Source organism: Oryza glaberrima, chromosome 9 (genome assembly GCF_000147395.1).
Source record: "Oryza glaberrima chromosome 9, OglaRS2, whole genome shotgun sequence".
Classification (NCBI taxonomy): domain Eukaryota; kingdom Viridiplantae; phylum Streptophyta; class Magnoliopsida; order Poales; family Poaceae; genus Oryza; species Oryza glaberrima.
In genome coordinates, this window is record NC_068334.1 from 20,805,519 (window position 1) to 20,825,690 (window position 20,172).

General features: G+C 42.6%; 1 protein-coding gene across 4 annotated transcripts; it reads right to left on the bottom strand.

Annotated features, from left to right (window-relative positions):
* Positions 1–5,958: 5,958 nt before the first annotated feature.
* Positions 5,959–12,330, bottom strand: LOC127784854 (protein indeterminate-domain 5, chloroplastic-like). Of its 4 annotated transcripts, none has more exons than XM_052312256.1 (4): positions 12,178–12,330; positions 11,268–11,648; positions 10,777–11,173; positions 5,959–7,409 (listed from the first exon to the last, which is right to left on the bottom strand). In XM_052312256.1, the coding sequence occupies exons 2-4, from the start codon at positions 11,434–11,436 to the stop codon at positions 6,368–6,370; spliced, it is 1,608 nt and encodes a 535-aa protein (XP_052168216.1). In that variant the 5' UTR covers positions 11,437–11,648; positions 12,178–12,330; the 3' UTR covers positions 5,959–6,367. The 4 variants fall into 4 exon arrangements, with proteins under 4 accessions (XP_052168216.1, XP_052168213.1, XP_052168215.1 ...); XM_052312253.1 differs by having other exon boundaries at positions 11,268–11,653; positions 12,178–12,329; XM_052312255.1 differs by lacking the exon at positions 12,178–12,330 and adding an exon at positions 11,843–12,160.
* Between the last annotated feature and the right edge of the window lie 7,842 nt (positions 12,331–20,172).

Sequence of the window (20,172 nt, forward strand, 5' to 3'; positions counted from 1 at the left end):
GCATCTCTCTACACATGCGCCGCTCAGTGATGGCGCGGTGTAAGTCCCTGTTTAGGAGAGTTTCTACGGTTTCTCTCTGAATCTCTAACTTATTCAAATAGTCTATCTATAGATTCTCGTTCCGATTCTAAGAACTCATAACTGTAGAGAATTAAAAAAATATAAATTAATTGGAAGTCAAAAATTCAAAAGATATGAAACTCAACTTTGTAAATTTTGATTTTTGACTAGATGATTGGTTTTACTTCTGTTGTTTCTTAGAATCTCAAGCTTTCCAAATAGAACCTCGCGGCCGCCTCCAAACCGCATACGGCATTGTGCAGTCGAGCGGGGGGCGGCACTGTACAAGCTAGCCGGTTGGCATCAATGTGGCACACAGGAACACACGGAATTCCCTTTTTTCAGAGAGGCATGCATTATATATGCAGGACGCGCGCGTTTATGCTATGTAGGGATCTGGAGTTTGAATGAAGTCGATCGATCGGATTGGGATGCAATCATGCAGGTGTGTGCAATAATTCCCACAAAAAAGGCAGTTCTTTTTGTCCCAGGGCTTTTAACAAAGCATCAAACGTACTGCATCTGCTAGCTTATCGATCGATCGATCGATCATCTCTCTCCTGATCTGTGTGTTCGTGGCACTGTGTGAGCTGAGCCTGAGACTGTGACTGTGAGAGTGTGCATGTGATCGATCGATCGAGAAAGAGACGATGAGGACAAGTGTGCAGATCTCTTCAGCGAGCTTTGCATGCATGCAAGGCTGCGCCTATGCAGAGAGCAGCAGCAGCCTGCACAGTCAACAGACTAAAGTTTTGCCATGCATGCATGCAGCGAAAGAAATGGATATCTGAAATCGCCCTCTCAAGCATATGCTACTCTACTATAACTTCCAAGCTAAGTTCTACTACTACACATGAGCCACTGCTGCATAAGTCCATATAGTACTAGTTGGCAATGGACGATATGTCAAAGTAGAAAGCTACAACAAAAGCCACAAGAAGTACCATCTCTAGTACTCTTAAGCTTGACTCTTTGACACAGACAATATGCATGCATACAATAATCCAGGACAGAAGGCCGGAGAACATTAATCTCTCACCAAACACAAGTATATATGCATGCATGGATTAGACAGTAGACAGTCGTGCATGCTAGCTGCAGTACTGTGTAACTTTGTGCTACTAGAATCCCGGAACAGTATATATGTAGTACGTACGGGCCTCTCTGAAGTCTGAAGTGAAGTCACCAAACACAAGCTAGCCAAAAGAGGCTCTTCTTCTCTTTCTCTGCGAGACTGCGGCGCCGATCGATGAGTTCGCCGGCCGTGACCGATTCAGAGCGAAATCAGAAACACACTTTCAGACAGAGAGAAATCAGAACACACTTTCAGACAAAGAGAGCTCGCCTTTCCAAGCTAGCTATAGCTTACCAGCAGTAAGTTTACGCACAGTTAAAACTTGGAAGCTAGGCCAAGGCGACGACAAGAAGATTTGAGTTACGTACCTCTTCGATCTGGTACATACAGAATACCAGTTGCACATGCTTCCTGTTTCGTCAACCTCGTGTAGTTAAGCCTAATTAATTCATAATTGGCGCATGTTTATGGTAGCATCACATAGGCTAATTATGAATTAATTAGGCTCAATAGATTCGTCTCGCGAATTAGTCCAGGGTTATAGAATGGATTTTATTAATAGTCTATGTTTAATATTTATAATTAGTGTCCAAACATCCAATGTCACCGGTGGAAAAACCATCTTTACTCCCGGTTAGGAACCCCCTTTAATCCCGGTTTTCCAACCGGATGGACATCTTTAGTCCCGATTAAAATAACCGGGACTAAAGATGTATCTTTAGACCACTAACCGGGACTAAAGAGACAATAGCGGGCAGTACAGTTGGTCCCTTTTTCTTTTTTCCTTTTTATTTTCTCCCAAATCAAGTAGGCAAATCCCCAAATCAAACTAACATCCCAAATTCACATCACCAAATCTACATCACAAATCATAAAGTTACTTATACACACAAATCAAATACATCACAATATCCTAAGAAATTACTCAAATACATCACAGATCCAAACAATGAATCACAAAATTACTCAAATACATCACAGATCCAAACAATGAATCACAAATTTGTAACTTCTCAGTCAAATACATCTCAGTGAATCATCACAAATTAAAAAAAAATGCCGCCGCCGCCACCGGTCGCCACGACTGCCGGGCGCGGCCCCGCCGCCCGCCCCGCGCGGTGCCGCCGCCCGCCGCCGGCCGGCCCGCCGGATGGGAAGGGGAGGAGGAAGGGGAGAAGGGGGAGGAGAGGAGGAAGGGGAGGAGTTGGAGAAGAGGGGATGAGGAAGAGAGTTAGAGAGGATGGATCTGAGGAGAGGGGTGAGATTCGATCCGTAACTGTGGATGAGAGGATAAGGGATAGGAATTATATACTACGTGTTTAATTTTAGTCCCGATTCGTATTACCAACCGGGACTAAAGATCATCTTAATCTTTAGTCCCGGTTGGTATTATCAACCGGGACTAAAGTGGTAATCTTTAGTCCCGGTTATTAACACCAACCGGGACTAAAGATCCTCGGCCCCTTGACATACATCTGACAAGGGATGAACTGGGACTAAAGATCAAAATTTTTATAACCGGGATTAAAAACAATCTTTAGTCCCGGTTCTTTTTGGATCCGGGACTATTGTGGATTTTGCCGGACCGACCAAAGATGGTTTCTCCACCAGTGTGTGATAGGGACTAAAAAATTTTAGTCCCATCTAAACAGGGTTATAGTCATGCAATTAATAAATTAGTAGATAATAAAGCTGGAGTACATGACTTGCTTAATTAAGAGCTGATGATAATGGTTATAACTAATTAGTCTAGACGTACTTACCTTATTTTTAGGATTAATTAATTCATGTAACTTCTGCCCTAGCTAGCTCGGTACGACCGAGAGCAAACAAAGTTCCTAATTGACATACTCCCTCCGTCCCATAATATAAGGGATAGTTTTTACTTGCACTGTTTGACCACTCGTTTTATTCGAAAAAATTTGAAATTATTATTTTTTTTGATTTACTTTATTATCCTTAGTACCCTAGCACAAATTCTCGTTTTTTATATTTGCACAAATTTTTTGAATAAGACGAGTGGTCAAACAATACAAATAAAAACTTAAAATCCATTATATTATGGGACGGAGGGAGTACTATACAGTTCTCAGTAAAAAAAACTAACTGGTAATTTATTGTTAAAATTAACATATTGTTTACCGCTCAAAACGAATTAAATGTAAATGTTCGAGACCACATGTACGATAAGAAATGGTGGGGATAGTACTATATATACTATCAACGAAGCCACACAGAGAAGAGTCAGGAACCTGGACACTTATCGCATGACGCCGACAGCTAAGCTAGCGGCAAAGTATTCAGGACGACTGCGTGTATATAGAGATAGGACGAATTACTTTGTCGCCATCAGTACATGTAACGAACAAAGGACCACAAACGTCATTATTATGCACTGGAGTACTGTCATCACAGAATGCACGTCATCCACAAAAATGTACGTATATATAATCCGTAGGATATTTATGGACGATCGATCGACTGCACACATGAAATCAGTTTTCAATTCATGCATGTATATGGGGTCTTGTTTAATTTGGTTCAGAATATCAGACAAATACACTTATATATGCAAATCAAATTAATGATATCTCTGTTCATTTTAATTTACATGGTATATTGAAAAGGTCTTCGACTAATTTGGCCGTTGATTTATCATAAAATATATTGATGCTATAGCTAATTAGAGCTATACAGGCCATATATTGATAGTGCATGTGAACAATTTTGAAATAGGAGTGTCCGTCAGTCCGTGTATAATCTTTACGCACCGATGCATTTGTATATTGATTAGTTGTTGGTGAAGATCGATGGTGTTGGACTTTTTTAAATTAAACTACCATACAATAATCAATGAAAGGGGAGTTGCGAGTTTTGTTTTAGGCCTAACTATCGTGAAACAAACTTTCTCAACTAAACGACTCAAATTAATAACTTTGTAGGTTTAATTTGTACGCTTCTTAATTTCTTCTCCCTCCATTTTATTCACTACTCTTCCAAATTCAGAGACCAAGCGCACCCATCTATTTCTCTTGTTGCGAACACAGAAAGAGTCGAACCGGATCGACGTGGAAAATGCAAACATATTACCATATATCTTTTGTTTATATATAGAAATTTAAGCTTGATAGGAAATAAATTAACTAGTACTAAATCATATCGATATGTAGTACTAGACGACCAAGAAGGAGCTTGGTATCAAATATTAATTCATAGGAAATTGCGAGCGTCCTGGAGTCGAAAGCGGCTCGATGGGATTAAAACTGTGCGCGTTTGCCACTGCACCAACAAGCGTAACTGGTACTAAATCATATCGATATCGATATGTACACTAGACGACCAAGAAGGAACTTGGTATCAAATATTAATTCATAGGAAATTGCGAGCGTCCTGGAGTCGAGCGCGGCTCGATGGGGTTAAAACTGTGCGCGTTTGCCACTGCACCAACAAGCATAACTGGTACTAAATCATATCAATATGTACACTAGACGACCAAGAAGGAGCTTGGTATCAAATATTAATTCATTGGAAATTGCGAGCGTCCTAGAGTCGAACGCGGCTCGATGGGGCTAAAACTGTGTGCGTTTGCCACTGTACCAGCAAGCACATCTCCTTCCTAAATCATATGGCCAATTTTTAACATATGTATTGATTCTCTAACGAATACTACTAGTAGGATTATTTTGCATTTGAAGTTATGCATCCATGCATATTGACACTATGGGTACTGCGAAAACCGTTGATCACCCAACCAGTGGCCAGGGGTGAATTTCCTTGTAATTGGGGAAAAGGTAGAAAGTAATTGCACAACGACTTCAATTTTATTGTGAAAAATATTGATCGCCAAACCAGTTGCCAGGGGGCGAATTCTTAATACGAACAAAAAAGCAAGGGTTGATCTTTGTAATGGTTAGCGGAAGTAGCTAGACAAGAGTCAAAACTTAAACTCCTCAGAAAAATGTAAAACACACTTTTACCGTAACCGTGTTGAACAAAAATGTCAAGTAGATATATACCCCCAATACGCAACACTCTCCTGTGAAATCAGCCGCTCACCCCAGTGTGTTACAGTGCACAGTACTCACAGAGAGAGACCTGGCTACCTCTGACCTGCACAGACTTGCATGCATCCATCTTTCTCTCTCAAAGTTTCTATCTCTCTCTTCACGTGGACAAACTTCATCCAAAACTCTTGTTCTGTAGCATTTAGCTACTTCCAAATGTTCGGTAGCTACGTAGTAGCACCTTTCTGTGTGTGTCTCTACATATGCATATATATCAATAATAATAATAATAATCCTGCCCTATGTGAGCTGAGCTCTCCCTGTAGTACATGTCGAGTGTGCAATTGAATGCACTGTGGTCGCAGCATAGTAGCTTAATTTGCTAGTAGAAAGCATTGCAGCAATGCAATGTTTCAGCTGGACCTGGACAGTGAAGTGAAGAAGGAAGAAGCCAAGCAGGGAATAATTACGGAAGCGATCGAGCAAAGCAACACAGCCGTGTTATTAGGACAGTGGGATGCGTGCCTTCTTTGGTCGATCTGTTTGTAACCTTCTTCTTCAGTCTTATGCTGCTGCTGCTTGCTTGCTGTTCAGATCAAACAGTGACAGTGTATACTGACACTACGCCAAAGCCCACATTTAATGATGCTTGCTTTTGCTCCTCCCTTTCAACTTTGAAAGCAGCACACCCAGAGAAGAAACCAACATGAAATATTATAGCTAAGCCTTACACTGATGAGTAATCAGTAAGACAGTAACGAGACTAGCTAGAGCACAGATGATCAAGCCACTGTACCTGCATATATGTGCACCAAAACAAGCAATAAAACTCCAAGATTAATTAATCCAGGCACAGTGCGCGCTTGAATTGATTCTAGTCTGGGGTCAGGCCTTCACATGATGACTTCACATCAAAAGAGACCCATTTCCCTGCCAAAAGCACATGAAAAACAAACGAAATGTACCGGTACAAAATTAAGTTCTGGCCACTTAATCCAGGTATTATTATTATTCCTCCCAGCTCTGGCTAGCTAGCTAGCAACTACGACTCACCATTAACAGCTCCAGATTTCCCCAGAAACATCCATCTTGCATGGATTGAGATCGCTTTTCTCTTCTTAATTAATTACCTCCAGTTTCTTGACTAATTCTGATATGATGAAATGAAATTAGCAGCATGATCATCTCCTTCCATCTTCTATTGTTTTTTTTCTTCTCTGTGATGACTTCAGTTCATGTTTGCCGGGTCCAGTGAGCCGACGTGGAGGCCGGCCGCGCCATGGCGCGGCGGCCCCATTGCCGCCGAGCCGCTGATGCCCTGGACGACGCCGACGCCGAGGAAGTCCCTCGTGCTCAGCTTGCCGTCGTCGACGGCGCCACCGAATCCAGACGCGCCGGAGAAGCTACCGGCGAAACCCGCGCCACCGCCGCCGCTCGCCATGGAGCCCATGATGAGATTCTGGTACGACGACCTCTCGTTGGCCGGCCCTTCACCGGCGCTGATCCCGTGGGAGCTAGCTCCACGGAGCAGCGAGCTCGCGCCACCGGCGCCGCCGGCGTTGTAGCTGCTCGTCGTTGCACCCATCTGTGCAGCCTTCTGCAAGAGCGCCGTCGCCGACATCTGCGGCAGTGTACCGCCCGGTTCGGACGAGTTGTACAGAGAAGGGAAGCCGCCGCCGCCGCCGCCGTGGTTGCCGGCGAGGCCGCTAGAAGTAACGATGCTGCCCTGCCCGCCGTTTCCAGCGCCGCCGTTGAACTGGTCGACGCCGCCATTGCTGCCGGAGAAGAAGCCAAGGTTGAGGAGGTTACCATTGCCGCTTTGCTGGTGCTGCACGGGGAGCTGCATCAGATCATGGAACGCCGCCGGCTTGCCGTGGAGCAGCGAGCCCTGGCCGGCCTGAGACTGGCCGTCCTCCGGGCCGAAGTCCTGAGCGGGAGCATGATGGGCGGCGCCATTGGCGAGGTAGAACGAGGAGGACGACGATCCCTGCGAGCGGAACATGGAGGAGCCCGACGACGAGGCCATGAGGTGATCAAACTGAGAGGCGCCATTGCTGCCGCCGCCGAGGCGGAGGACATCGCCGGCCGACGCCGACGGCTGGCCGGCCTGATCAGGGAAGCCGGCGGGAAGTTGCGGGGCGGCCATGCCGGTGAGCCCAAGTGCCATGTTGCCGGCGCCGCCGTATACGCCGGCGCCGATGGGCGGCATGCGCGCGTTCTCCTGCGCCAGCGCGTCGCAGAAGGCGCGGTGGGTGATGAAGCTGTCCCTCCTGCATATTTTGATCCAATATGTGAAGAACACAAATGTATCAAATTATTTCATGGAATGCATTGTGCATGCGTGAAATAATCTCAGTAAAAATTCATTGTACCACTATACATGATCACATATGGCGCTATAGTATATTTACAGTGAGTAGTACAACTACTTTTCAATCACTGCGGGCAATAATGAAATTCGTTTTTGAAATTCTGGAGCATCACTATTGGAGCTAGCTAGGAGCTATAGCATTCACTATTGGAGTGAACATGAACACTAAATTATAGCCAGGATAATCAGCCTTTAAATTTTTGGATACCATGGTGGAGAAACTTGGTATGTATTTTTTGCAAAATAGCCTTGTAATGCAACCGGCTCCAACTCGCATTGGATACCGGCGCGTATGCAGTCTCCCACGGCGCCCAAAATTTTGTTTGACCGGTTACTGCTTACGAGCGGTCATTTGGGCGCGCGCGAGGAGCCAGGAGGAGAGAGCAGCGACATGTAAATCAGACAGTGAGCCAAAAAAAATTTCAAAAAAAGGGAGAAAAATGGAATGGTTAGGGGATTAATTGGCTAATTATTGATAGAGAAGGGAAAAAATGTGAACACGCGTGCCGAATGGGATTCGAACACGGGTGGGTATGCAAGCGCAGCCTTAATTTAAAATTTTGGATACCATGGTGGAGGAATTTGGTATGTATTAATTGATAGAGAAGGAAAAAAATGTGAATACGCATGCCAAATGTGATTCGAACACGGGTGGGCACGCATGCGTGACGCGACAGCGTCCTGATCAGCCTCTTTAGTCAACTTAGAGGGAAACTATATTTTTCGCTAAAAAAAGCAGCCCTTAAATTTTGGACACCAAGGAGTAACTTGGTATGGTATGCATTGATAGAGAATGAAAAAAATATGAACACGCGCGTCTAATGGGATTCGAACACGGGTGGGCACGCATGCGTGACGCGACAACGCCCTGATCAACCTCTTTAGTCAACTTAGAGGGAAACTATATTTTTTGCTAAAAAAAGCAGCCTTTAAATTTTGGATACCAAGGAGTAACATGGTATGGTATGCATTGATAGAGAATGAAAAAAATGTGAACACGCGTGTCGAATGGGATTTGAACATGGGTGGGAACGCACGCGTGACGCGACAACGCCCTGATCAGCCTCTTTAGTCAACTTAGAGTGAAACTATATTTTTCGCTAAAAAAAGCAGCCTTTAAATTTTGGATACCAAGGAGTAACTTGGTATGGTATGCATTGATAAAGAATGAAAAGAATGTGAACACACGCGTCGAATGGGATTCGAACACGGTTGGGTACGCACGTGCGGCGCGCACGGCAGTTCCCTGATCAGCCTCTTTAGTCAAGTTAGAGTGAAATTATATTTTTTTGCTACAAAATAATAGTGAATTTTTCTCAACATATTCTGTGACCGGGTCTGCAACCAAAGCTGGCTAGCATATGATATAAGCGTGTACACATGCATAACTAAGGCTCCGTTCTTTCGAATGGTTTGGCTTAGTTTTGGTGCAGGCAAGTAAAATAAGAAATATTATTAGCGTATGATTAATTCCGTATTAACTATTATAAACATAAAAATAAGTATTTTTTATTTTTTAAAAGAAACTTGTATATAATTAACTTTTTTTAAAAGAATACACACATAGTGGTTTAAAAAAAGTTGCAAAAAGCTTAACGAGATTAATTTCAAACTGAGCCTAAGTGCCAGTTGATCAATATTCCATTGTAATATAATGGGCAGGTCATTTTTTTCCTCGCAAAAAGAAAAATGGGCAGTTCATTTTTACAATCAATTAAGCTTATATATTCATCATTGATTTGCAATATATTGAAAATCACACATGGCGGGAATTTTAAATGTGCTGATTAATTACTGGTGTCTCAGTTGTGGGTAGTAATTAAAACATGGAATCTATACATAGCAGTAGATTATTGTCACTGCTCTGGCAACAATCTTAAGTGTACTATTAATGACTAGTGCATATCACCAGTAATACAGAGGTGAAGAAAACTGAAGAATTAATGGCATGCAAGGATAGTATTTCAATTAATCATCAATTTATTTCACTGCCAAAAATACTTGGTCACTACTAGCTGTAGATTGATTGCGTACAGATTAGTTGCAGGCTGGCAACTAAAACCAAATAATTAATGAATGAGTAAACGTACGCATGCAACAGCTACAGAAATGAAATTCTCGCATAAAAACCTCCAATATTAATAACGAAAATAAATCATCTTAGCTGTAGCACTAGCACCATATCTGCTGCTACTATCAACAGAGAGTAGCAAGCATAAATCACAAGAAAACACCAGCTAGCGGCCAATCCATGCATCCGGCTGCATGCAGGCTTGTGGCTAATAATTTTCATGCAGCTAGCTAGTAATTAAAACCAATGACAGTGCAGTATGCCAGAGATATAGATAGATGGAGGTAGAGAGAGAGAGAGAGAGAGAGAGAGAGAGAGAGAGAGAGAGAGAGAGAGAGAGAGAGAGAGAGAAGAAGCTAAGATTTTTACCGGACGCATGGGTCAAGCAAGCACAGCAACAGCAGTAGTACAGTACACTGCTTGCCGGCCAGTTGCCCACCGCGCTACACGATCACATGAGAAACAAGCTAGCCAGCCGCCGCGCTGCGAGGCATGTTTGGATTGGATGCCGTGGCTTGTAGCAGCTTGCAGACGAACGACGGGGGCGCGTATGTCTCACCACGTGAACAGGTGGGGGAAGAGAGAGGAGAGGAGAGGAGCGTGGTTTCCGAGGTTGAAAAAAGGAGGAGATGGCTCCTTTTTGAGCCGTCGCCCATGTCAGGATGCATATCTCTCCCGTCTCCTCCCGACAAGAACGGTTCACGTGGGAGCAGCAGCGCTCATGCCCTCTCGTCGCATTTCATGCTCGATCCACTGCACGCAGCGCACGCGCGCGCGCGGCGTCTATGGAGATCGTCGTCGTCCCTACCGTTCCTTCTCTCTCGAAGGAATCCAATCTCTTCCATGGCGGAGCAACGAGCTATAGCAACGAACGAACGACGACAACCCTAGCTAACCCTAACAAAGGCGTACTACCACCACCACCCATCAAATCGATCGATCACTTTCCCGCGATCGAGTTCATCATGACCCAATCATGCGAACGAACAAAACAGGAAGATAATAATACCTCATTGAATTCGAAAGGAATATATCTATCTAGCTACTATCCTAGCCAGCCGATTTTGCTGTCAATTCAATTCGCGAAAGAATTAATTGCAAAGATATGGATCAATTACTCGAATTAATTAACTTAGATCGTGAACGAATCAATTCATGGACGAGACGAGGAAGATCAAGATCGAAGCATACGGACCTGGAGAAGAGGGTGCCGCAGTCGCAGCGGTACTCGCGGGTGCCGCAGGTCTTGGAGTGGGCCTTCCAGTCGGACTGCACGGCGTAGCGCTTGGAGCACTTGTCGCAGCGCCACTTCTTCTCGCCGTGCTTGCGGCAGTAGTGCTTCTTGATCCCGGTGAGGTCGCCGAGGGCCCGCGACGGGTCGTGGTGGACGCACGACGGCTCCGGGCACAGGTACACGCGCCGGCGAGCCTCCTTGGGGTTCTTCTGCTTCAGCTTCCACGGCAGGTTGTGCCCTCGCCGGTGCAGCTGCAGGTTCTGCTCCCGCTGGAACCCCTTGTTGCACACCTCGCACACGAACCTGTTGGTCGCCATCAGCGTCCGCGGCGACAGCGCTATCACCTCCGCATCTGGATCTGCACGAGAAGAATCGACAACTGATTAATTTTAACACGATACAATCGAACGAAGAAGAAAGGGGAAATCAATCGATCAAAAAAGAACACTTGCTTGGGTTTCCAGGCTGGTTCCTCTTCTTCTTCGGCGCGGGCGCGGCGGCGGCGACGGGAGCGGGGGAGGGGTTGGGGTGGTGGTGGAGGGCTGGATTGGTGGGATTCTGCGGCGGCGGCATCTGCGTGTCGCCGAGCCCAAAGAAGGGTGCGGACGAGGCGGCCGCCATCCCCGCAAAACAACAGGGAGAGATCGATCACTACAGCACAGCACAGCTAGATATATAGCTTGCTCTCCCTACCCTGGCGGCGCGTCCTCTCGCTGCTTACTTTGTTGGCTTCAGGTGAGGCGCAGCCACCTGATCAATTCAGTCCAATTTAAGTCACAGAGGAGGCGACATGGCTGGCACTGTTTATCTATCTGCCTCTCCTCCGGCCGCTTCTGATCTAAAAGACAAGTGAAAGAATTGAGCAACACATAAATACTTGTAACCAAATTTAGCATTCACCTAGATAACAAATATGTGTGGTTCCTGCCACAGGACAAACCACAAAACAAAAAAAAAACACTCATGTTTGCATGCAAAACAACAATTAACGCAAGAGAGAGATGACAAACGAACAAGTTGCACTCACGCAAACAAACACAGAAGCAACCGCGAGACGGCAGAAGAAGAAACTAATCAAAAGAGGAAGAGATATGGAAGCTAGCACCGTGCCAAGCGAGGGAGAAGAAGAGGTCGCGGAGAAATGGCTCGGGCGAGAAAGAGAGAGGAACAAGGTTAGAAGAAAAACAAAGATTTGGGAAAGCTATGCTGAGCCAACCAAACCCTTAAAAACAACAGGAGCAACACACCAAACGAGCAAAGAGAGATTAAAAATATAGTGGCCAGATGATTCATCAAGGAGAGAGGAATTATGTGTGGCACACACACAAACACACAGGAACCGAGGAGGGGAATGAACCCTACCGCTTGTTTCTTTCCCAATCACTCACTTCTCTGAACTCTACCTGCTTTGGAGTTTAGGATATCTCTCGCCGGGGAATAGTACACTATTGTGGTGGTGGTGGTGGTGGGAGTGGTTGCAAGCTGATATATATCTCGCCAATATATGCTAGCTAGCTTTGCCTACGCCATCCACAGCACAGAGCAGGTGATGCTATTTTACCAGAGAAAGGGAGACAGCAAACCTGGGGGTGGAGGCCGGGTCACAATGCCCACGCAGGACTGTGGGGACCACTGGGTTGGGCCCACAGGTCGCCCCCATGCGTGTACCTCGTTATTCATAGAAATGAAAAAAAAAAAGAGTTGATGTTAATCTAGTATTTTTTTAAGATAATGAGAATTTGATATATTAAATTGATCTCTATCTTCCTAAAGCTTTTGTATCCAAATTTAGATAAATAATCCGATGGTCGAGATTGAAACTTCCTAGCATCCGTTTCTCCCCTACTAAGTAGGTCTTGATCAACGGCCACCCATAGCGGTGGTCCGTGGCACGATGGAAGTTTGCTCGAACGGTGCCGATGATAAATCTTATTGGAGTTGTGACACCTCTTTTATTCTAAATAGCTGCGCTATTCACGTGAGAGGGACAAAAATTGACTAGTGGGACCATGATGCTTACGTGGGGTTGTGCGGACGGGGTCCACACATATAACCTTTCACACCAGAAGATAAGAAAGACAAATCTATGTTATATTTAGCACTTAATTAGAATTAACATATATCTCTAAGATACATTCCTATGTTTTTCAATCATGCATTTAATCAAATTCAATGAAATTATTCTGACATACCCAAAACTACACGGCTCAAAACATCATCCACAACAGCAACACTATTACACGTATCTTGATCAATTTGGTTGCTCTAGGCCAAGTTAATCAGGGTTTCACCCTTGTTGCCACCTCCCCCCCTCAAAAATTATGGTATACCATAAATGGATGTATGTAGCACATGCACAATAAGGGGAATTATGTACACAACACAAAGATGATAGTGTACTTAACATTTTGCAGGTTGTAGCCGGAATTTGGATGATACATATATTACACTCTCAAATCTGATCACCTTGACCAATTAATATGGTCTCCCACGCAGTGTCTTCATGTAATTTGTTACTATGACATGCAATTTTATTTACTCAAGAGAAACATCATCAATCAATATAGGCGGACCTCCAAACATGCATGTTAGGGAAGAGGGGGGGAGAGGGGTTGTGCGCGATCCACATGGGTGTGTATTATGGGGGAACGTGGGCCCATAGATCATGTATGCCTAGCTTCCTCATGAAAGGAAATAAGAAAATGTTTTTAAGCTAGCTATTTCCTTATAAATTATCTCAATTCTGATAGTACGGTGAGATCAAAACATTGGAGACCGATATGGAGGGGTTGTGCGCTTCACACAGGTGTATGGGGACTATTGGACCCACATATCACGTACACATGGCTTCCTCATAAAAAAGGAAGAAAATGTTTGTTTTTTTAAGCTAGCCATTTCAAAAAAATAATGTTTTAGAGTGTAGATAGTAGCCTCAATCCCCAGTTCCACAGGGAGGTAACATGGAATTTTTCTCAACATATATAGCACCGGAACAATTCATTGGAACTAAGCTATAATATGCATACACAAACTAAGCGTGCCTCGGTTGGTTAGGTTTACTGTGGTGGAACTTGACCACTTGGATTTTTTGGTGCCTCGCTTCAGGCCTCTTCTAATCCGGAAGACAATAGGACAGAGCAAACAAGAGAGGAAACACATAAATATTATAACCAAATTTAGCATTAAGCTAGCTAGCAAATATGTAAGCACAGGGCAAACCACAAAACCAAAACCCTCATGCGTGCATGCAAAAGAACGGTACGCGGTTAACGCAAGAGGGATATGACAAACAAATAAGTTGCACTCAAGCAAACAAATACACAAACAACAGCGAGAGGGTAAGAAGAAATTAGAAGAGGGAGGAGGAGAAGCTAGCATAGTGCCAAGCCATGAAAAGAAAAGGTCACGGAGAAATGGCTCAGACGAGAAAGAGAGAGGAACAAGAACAAGATAGAAGAAATAAATATGGTACTATATTGTAGTATTGCCTTGATAGGAATCCCGCACATCGTCTCTAAGGAGCATGGAATTAGTTACCGTGACATTCTTCGTGAAATGCGATTTTATTTGCTCAACAAAAAAATCATTTTATTTATATAACTGAATCATAATCAATCTATATTGGGTAGTCTCCAGAGGAGTGCGCGTGTGAACGGGGTGGGTCCTGGGAGGTGGGGGGGTCCACATGGGGGGACCATTGGGCCCATGGGTCATGTAAAGCTTACTTTTGAAAGGAAAGAAGAAAAGTTTTTTTTTTTAGCTAGCTATTTCCTGAAAAAATTTCTCAGAATTTAGATAGTACGCTGAAGACCGAAACATTAGAGACCAATATTAGGCGGATCCCTAGGCGGAGGGGTTACACGGTTCACATAGGTATATTGTGAGATTATTAGACCCACATATCATGCATACATGGCTTCCTCATAAAAAGAATATTTTTTTTGTTTTTATTAAACTAGCCATTTCCCAAAATTATTTTAGAATTTATATAATACCGTAGAAATCAAAACATCGCACACCGACATCCGATTCTCCCGTAGTAGCTTCAATCTCAACTTCCACGAGGCAACATGAAAGTTTCTTGATATGGCACTGGTATGGCTAACTGGAACTAAGCGTATAATTTATGGAAATTAGAGTACATTTGATTGGATTCATTGTTGTGGAACCTATCCACACGGGTTTGGATGGCTTGTTTCGGGCCTATTCTGAGGATGGAGCAAGCAAGTGAGGATATACACATAAATATTATGACCAAATTTAATTAGCATTGAGCTAGCTAGCAAATATGTGAGCACGGGACAAACCACAAAACCAAACCCCTCGTGTGTGTGCGTGTAAAAGAACAATTAACGCAAGAGGGAGATGATAAGTGTGTACATTAATAGATTGAATGCGATTTACATTTTTTTTATAGGAATGATTTTTACACTTGGTTATTACTAAGTGTAAGAAAGAATCAAGGCAAATCTAGAAAATAAATTATATAATTCACTTAATGCATATTATATTGAAACTTGTTTGCATGTATCCAATCAATTAATTACCTATACGCACACACATCCAACATTGCCATCACATTGTGTGTTCAAGACATTCTCTGTCTTGTACAGGTTCGTTTGGCATATGTTACTGAGCCATGCATAAAAATAATGTACTATACACATTTTACTGTTTGATTAAATTCCTTTCTGACCTATTTTAACGCATGAATACATGCATGCATGTGGAGGCCTGCATGCAAGAACTCGACAAGTGAAACAGGGAAGGCCGTTTGCATGTGATGATCTGACCTTAATATTCTCACCCCAAACAAGCTAGCTGTTGTCCTAAGATTAATTAATTGGTACACTAGATGAAATCAATAATACAACTATATGTGTGCACAAGTTTAGATTCGCAAAGGACAAACCATGTACTGTGCATGTTAAAAAAGATGATCAGCCAGCTGTGATTTATGCCTGCAATGTCACGAGGCTATAGTGAACAGTACTGAAAACTGCTGCACTGCGCCTGGCTCCAAAGCCATACATGCATGCTCATCACAGGATCAATTCAGTGAACAAACACTGCAGGCATTATTTCAAAACCGATGCTTAAACTGGAATAATGTGTATTACACAATTGATCTCCCCGTCAAATTTATCACCATTTCGTCGCAAGAAAGAATTAATCTTTTTTTTAGGGACAAGAAAGAATTAATTGGTTGACCATGACTAACAGGGCAACGGTATAGATTATATGCAGAAGGAACCAGATATGGCCAACCAAAAAAATATAGTCAAAATTTGACTATGTACATGCATGGTCGTAGTGTACATTTCATTCTCTCATTTTTGGTAGGATAAGATATGCAACTAATTAATTAACTCTTGTTATTGCGACAGGATCAACTTTAGTTGTTGGTGTTTGCTTAATTAATTAATTAATGATATTCATATAAATAAAAATAACAAATTTTCATCTTATATATATCCTTGGTCGGCCTTTGTGTGAGCTAACTTAGGTGAAACCGTGACTCACACGTCAATGTGTGTACTACACTAATAATAGCAATAATCAGAGTGATCTAGATCATTAGAGAATCAACATACATGTGTGTATATATACGTCGCCGTACGGGATGTACATCTTGCCTGTTTTTTTTTTTTTTTTTGAAACCAAAAACCTTGACTACTAGAAGCTGACCATATGCTATGCCATGCAAAGTTAGCTCGATTGATTAGAGAGCTTGATTTGAGTTCATTCATGAGTACAATAAATTGAGTGAGACAGGCTTCGTACATATAGTACGTACTTGAGCTTTGCCGGTTAATTATTACTAGGACCACAGTTTAATTCGAGTGATCTTGCACTTTTTGCACAGCGGATTGATTGATCAATCGATTAGTCTATAATGCTATATATATGCAACGGCATATCACATATTTATATGCATGCTGCATGCATGACTAACTGAAGAAGCGATGGTTTTTCACTTCAGATCGAAAAGCTGTGATCGACCTCTTGATCTATGTCGATGGAACTTATCTGCAGTCAAATTGAACATAGGGACGACAGAGACCATCTCCATGTCATTTCAAAATTAGGGCTCAATGGGAACAATCAGAGTACTACTTGATTAATAATTACATAATAAATGGAGAAAGGGCCCAACTGGAGTGATGATTGAGCCCTGATGATGCCGGGAGAAGAAGCCAAATCAAGATGACTCAAAAGATGAAAAGGACCACCAAGTGTATAATCAATTATGTAGTACTCCTACTTTCCTCCTCTCCTTTCTCCCACGAAAAAGTTGGTCATGTCCTCATTGTTGTAGGCTACGAATTGCTAAGCTCACCAAGTAACATGTACTGCTAGCTAGCTAGTCACATACAAGTTAAGTCGTCGGTTGATATCAAACTAGCCCGTGGTATGTATATTTGTGTGAACTTAGTCGTATCTTTGAAATTACCCAATCCCTAGATATTTTTTTAGTTGAGATACATATCTTGCCTTGATGTCACAAACATATCGTTATTACTTTACCTATAAGCTAACCATCACCGAAAGATACATGTCTGATGTTGACATGAAGTATCGTACAAATACAAAATTAAGACATGTGAAGTGTTGTTTAGCTCAAAGAATGCCTTTTGAGTCAACCGGGAAACACACATTAGACAATAATCTCACCAGAGTTGAAACTTCATTTTCAATTATACTAAAACTTATCGTGTTGAATCGATATGTGACAATATACACATGGCCTATTGTACGTAGAGTCGCATTCGTATATTTTACAATCTTCATATGGAAACCTGTTGAAATAAACAACCATAGTCACATTCTTGTAGATGGAAGATTACTTCACCGATCTAGCTTGAGAAAGACTCGGAGTCTTATCAGCTAGCACCACAAGTTGGTGGGCTAGCCAGCCAAGATTCGAGCCTCATTATCTCTTAATAAACATCAATATATATATATATGAGGTCTTTCTTTCATATCCACCTTCATTTTACTAAACTGGTTTTTTTAAGAAAGCCAACGGAATAGAGTCCAACGATAAAACAGAGTGCAATTACAAACTAGTTAAAAAATACAATTGGACAACCGTAGTCACATACACACATGCAGCATTGGTTAATCATAGTGAAGAAAGGAGGAGACAGAGATGGGAGTGAAGCTAGCTATATATGGTGTACTAGCTAGGTAGAGAGAGAGAGAGAGAGAGAGAGAGAGCTGAAGAAAGCAAGACCCCTTTGTTGCGCTGAAAAAGGGGAGGTGTGGCTGCCATGGGATTGCCCAGCAGGAGCAGGTACCGGGGCGGATGTTCTTCTTGCACCTTGTCTCGCGTCGCTTGGACGGATATCGATCGGATGTTTAGCCGATCACGAGAGTGGGCTCACGCGACTTTGTCTTCTCCCTCCTATCCCCACCTGCCAACCCTTCGATTCCTCCATCGATCTTCATAGCTACTTCCTCCATTTCACAATGTAAGTCATTCTAGCATTTCTCATGTTCATATTCCTACGTTAACATCAATATGAACATGGGAAATGCTAGAATGACTTACGTTGTAAAACGGAGGGAGTAGTAACCTCGCCTGTCACCCCGGTCGTCTAACATGTACAGCTACCTTCAGTAAATTTTATTGTTCATTCATACACACTATATAGCTATTACTCGATCAAACTGTTGCAAATACGAATGTACACCCCCGTCTTAAAAAAAAAAAACCTAGAAGTCCTAGTACAATAAATCTGGACATCCCTCCTAACTAGGTTGCCTCAACTTATAATATTAGTATACAAACTAATGCTACAGTTAATCTGGTTGATATGGTTTTATGCGAGAGAAGTCCCATGCATGATGATAACCACATGAAAAGGTGAGAGTAGTTAGCACGGTACGACGTATGTGCGCGTCACGGCGCGGCCGTGTCGGGCAATAGCGAAACATGCCGTGCGTTACTACGTACATTGCACATATACTATGCACGTACGAGTGGGTCCAAAGCAACGTGCGCATAGTACCAACTCCTACTGTAGTCTGCACGCTGAATCATGCACGGATTGACCGCCGAAATCGGCCGGAATCACGCAACAGCAGCTAAGCATATATATTGCAGCGTGCAGGGTTGATCAGAGAGTCGATCGATCGATCCTTGCATATGCATGTATGTGCTTGAATTGTTGGTGAAAACGATGGATGCGTGTGCAGGCGATGCATGGGTGCAGGGATATATGTTGCGAGATTCCGGTTGTCCCCGGCCGACCGAGAGGAAACTGCACGAGCAGCTGATGCCTCCCTTTGTTCCCGCTACCTCTGCTGCTCAGCTACTGCTAATTATATGCCGCCTCCTCATGCTCATCATCATCACACATCGATGGATCAATTCCACTGGTCACCTGCTGCTTATTAATTATTGATACTACTACTTGATCCCTACAGGGTTGGCTGTGCTGGGATGGATTAGATGGGGTTCTCTCTCCCTCACTTCTTCCTTGTGGGTTATTTTATTCATATGCAACGGAAAATTAATTATAGAGATCTTTTACTGTACAATATACTGCCGGCATATAGATGGGTAAATCAGGAATTTTATAGAAAATGCGAAAGGGGTTTCTATGAATTTCATGGTTGAGAGTTAACCTCCGTTCGATCTCGTTTGTGTGCCTTCGAGAGACAATGACACACGCCACAACGGCACGATTCCTAATCAATTCTGATCATCATTAAAAATCTACATACATACGTCAGTTATAAATGACCAATTACAGATCAAATAATTAGGTTGTACCATAGCAGATATACGTGAAAAGCCTTACACATTCCAAATCTTGCTAGCTAGGTTTACATATATTTATACAATCCCGATGATGGTACCAAATTTTTTTATCTAGATCAACTATTTTGTTTTTAACATAAATAAACCTGTGGAATAACAAAGTAAAAGATAAATTTACCCTTATAAATTTTATACTATGATCTATTTAAGTGGAAGATCAAATCAATCTTCACCATTGAATTGTTTATATAGCAGTATATACTACCAGCGTATTGTACCTAAAAGTTCTCAAATTATATTATTGTTCTAGACTTTATATGAGAATGGTATTGTTTTGGATTGTTTTAGCCATCTAAGATAACACCTTAGAGATTTGGTTCACCTCCTAACAGTATTGTGCACGAGTTACTAGCTTATGCTTTTTTAGTGTGTTAGTCTCTCCGTCCCAAATTATATTTTTTTACATGGTCATAAATAACACATTAATTTATTTCATGCTATGTTCCTAACAAATATAAAATTAGCATCAAATGAAAGTATTTTAAAATACAAATCTTATGATATAACATGTATAATACTGTGTGTAT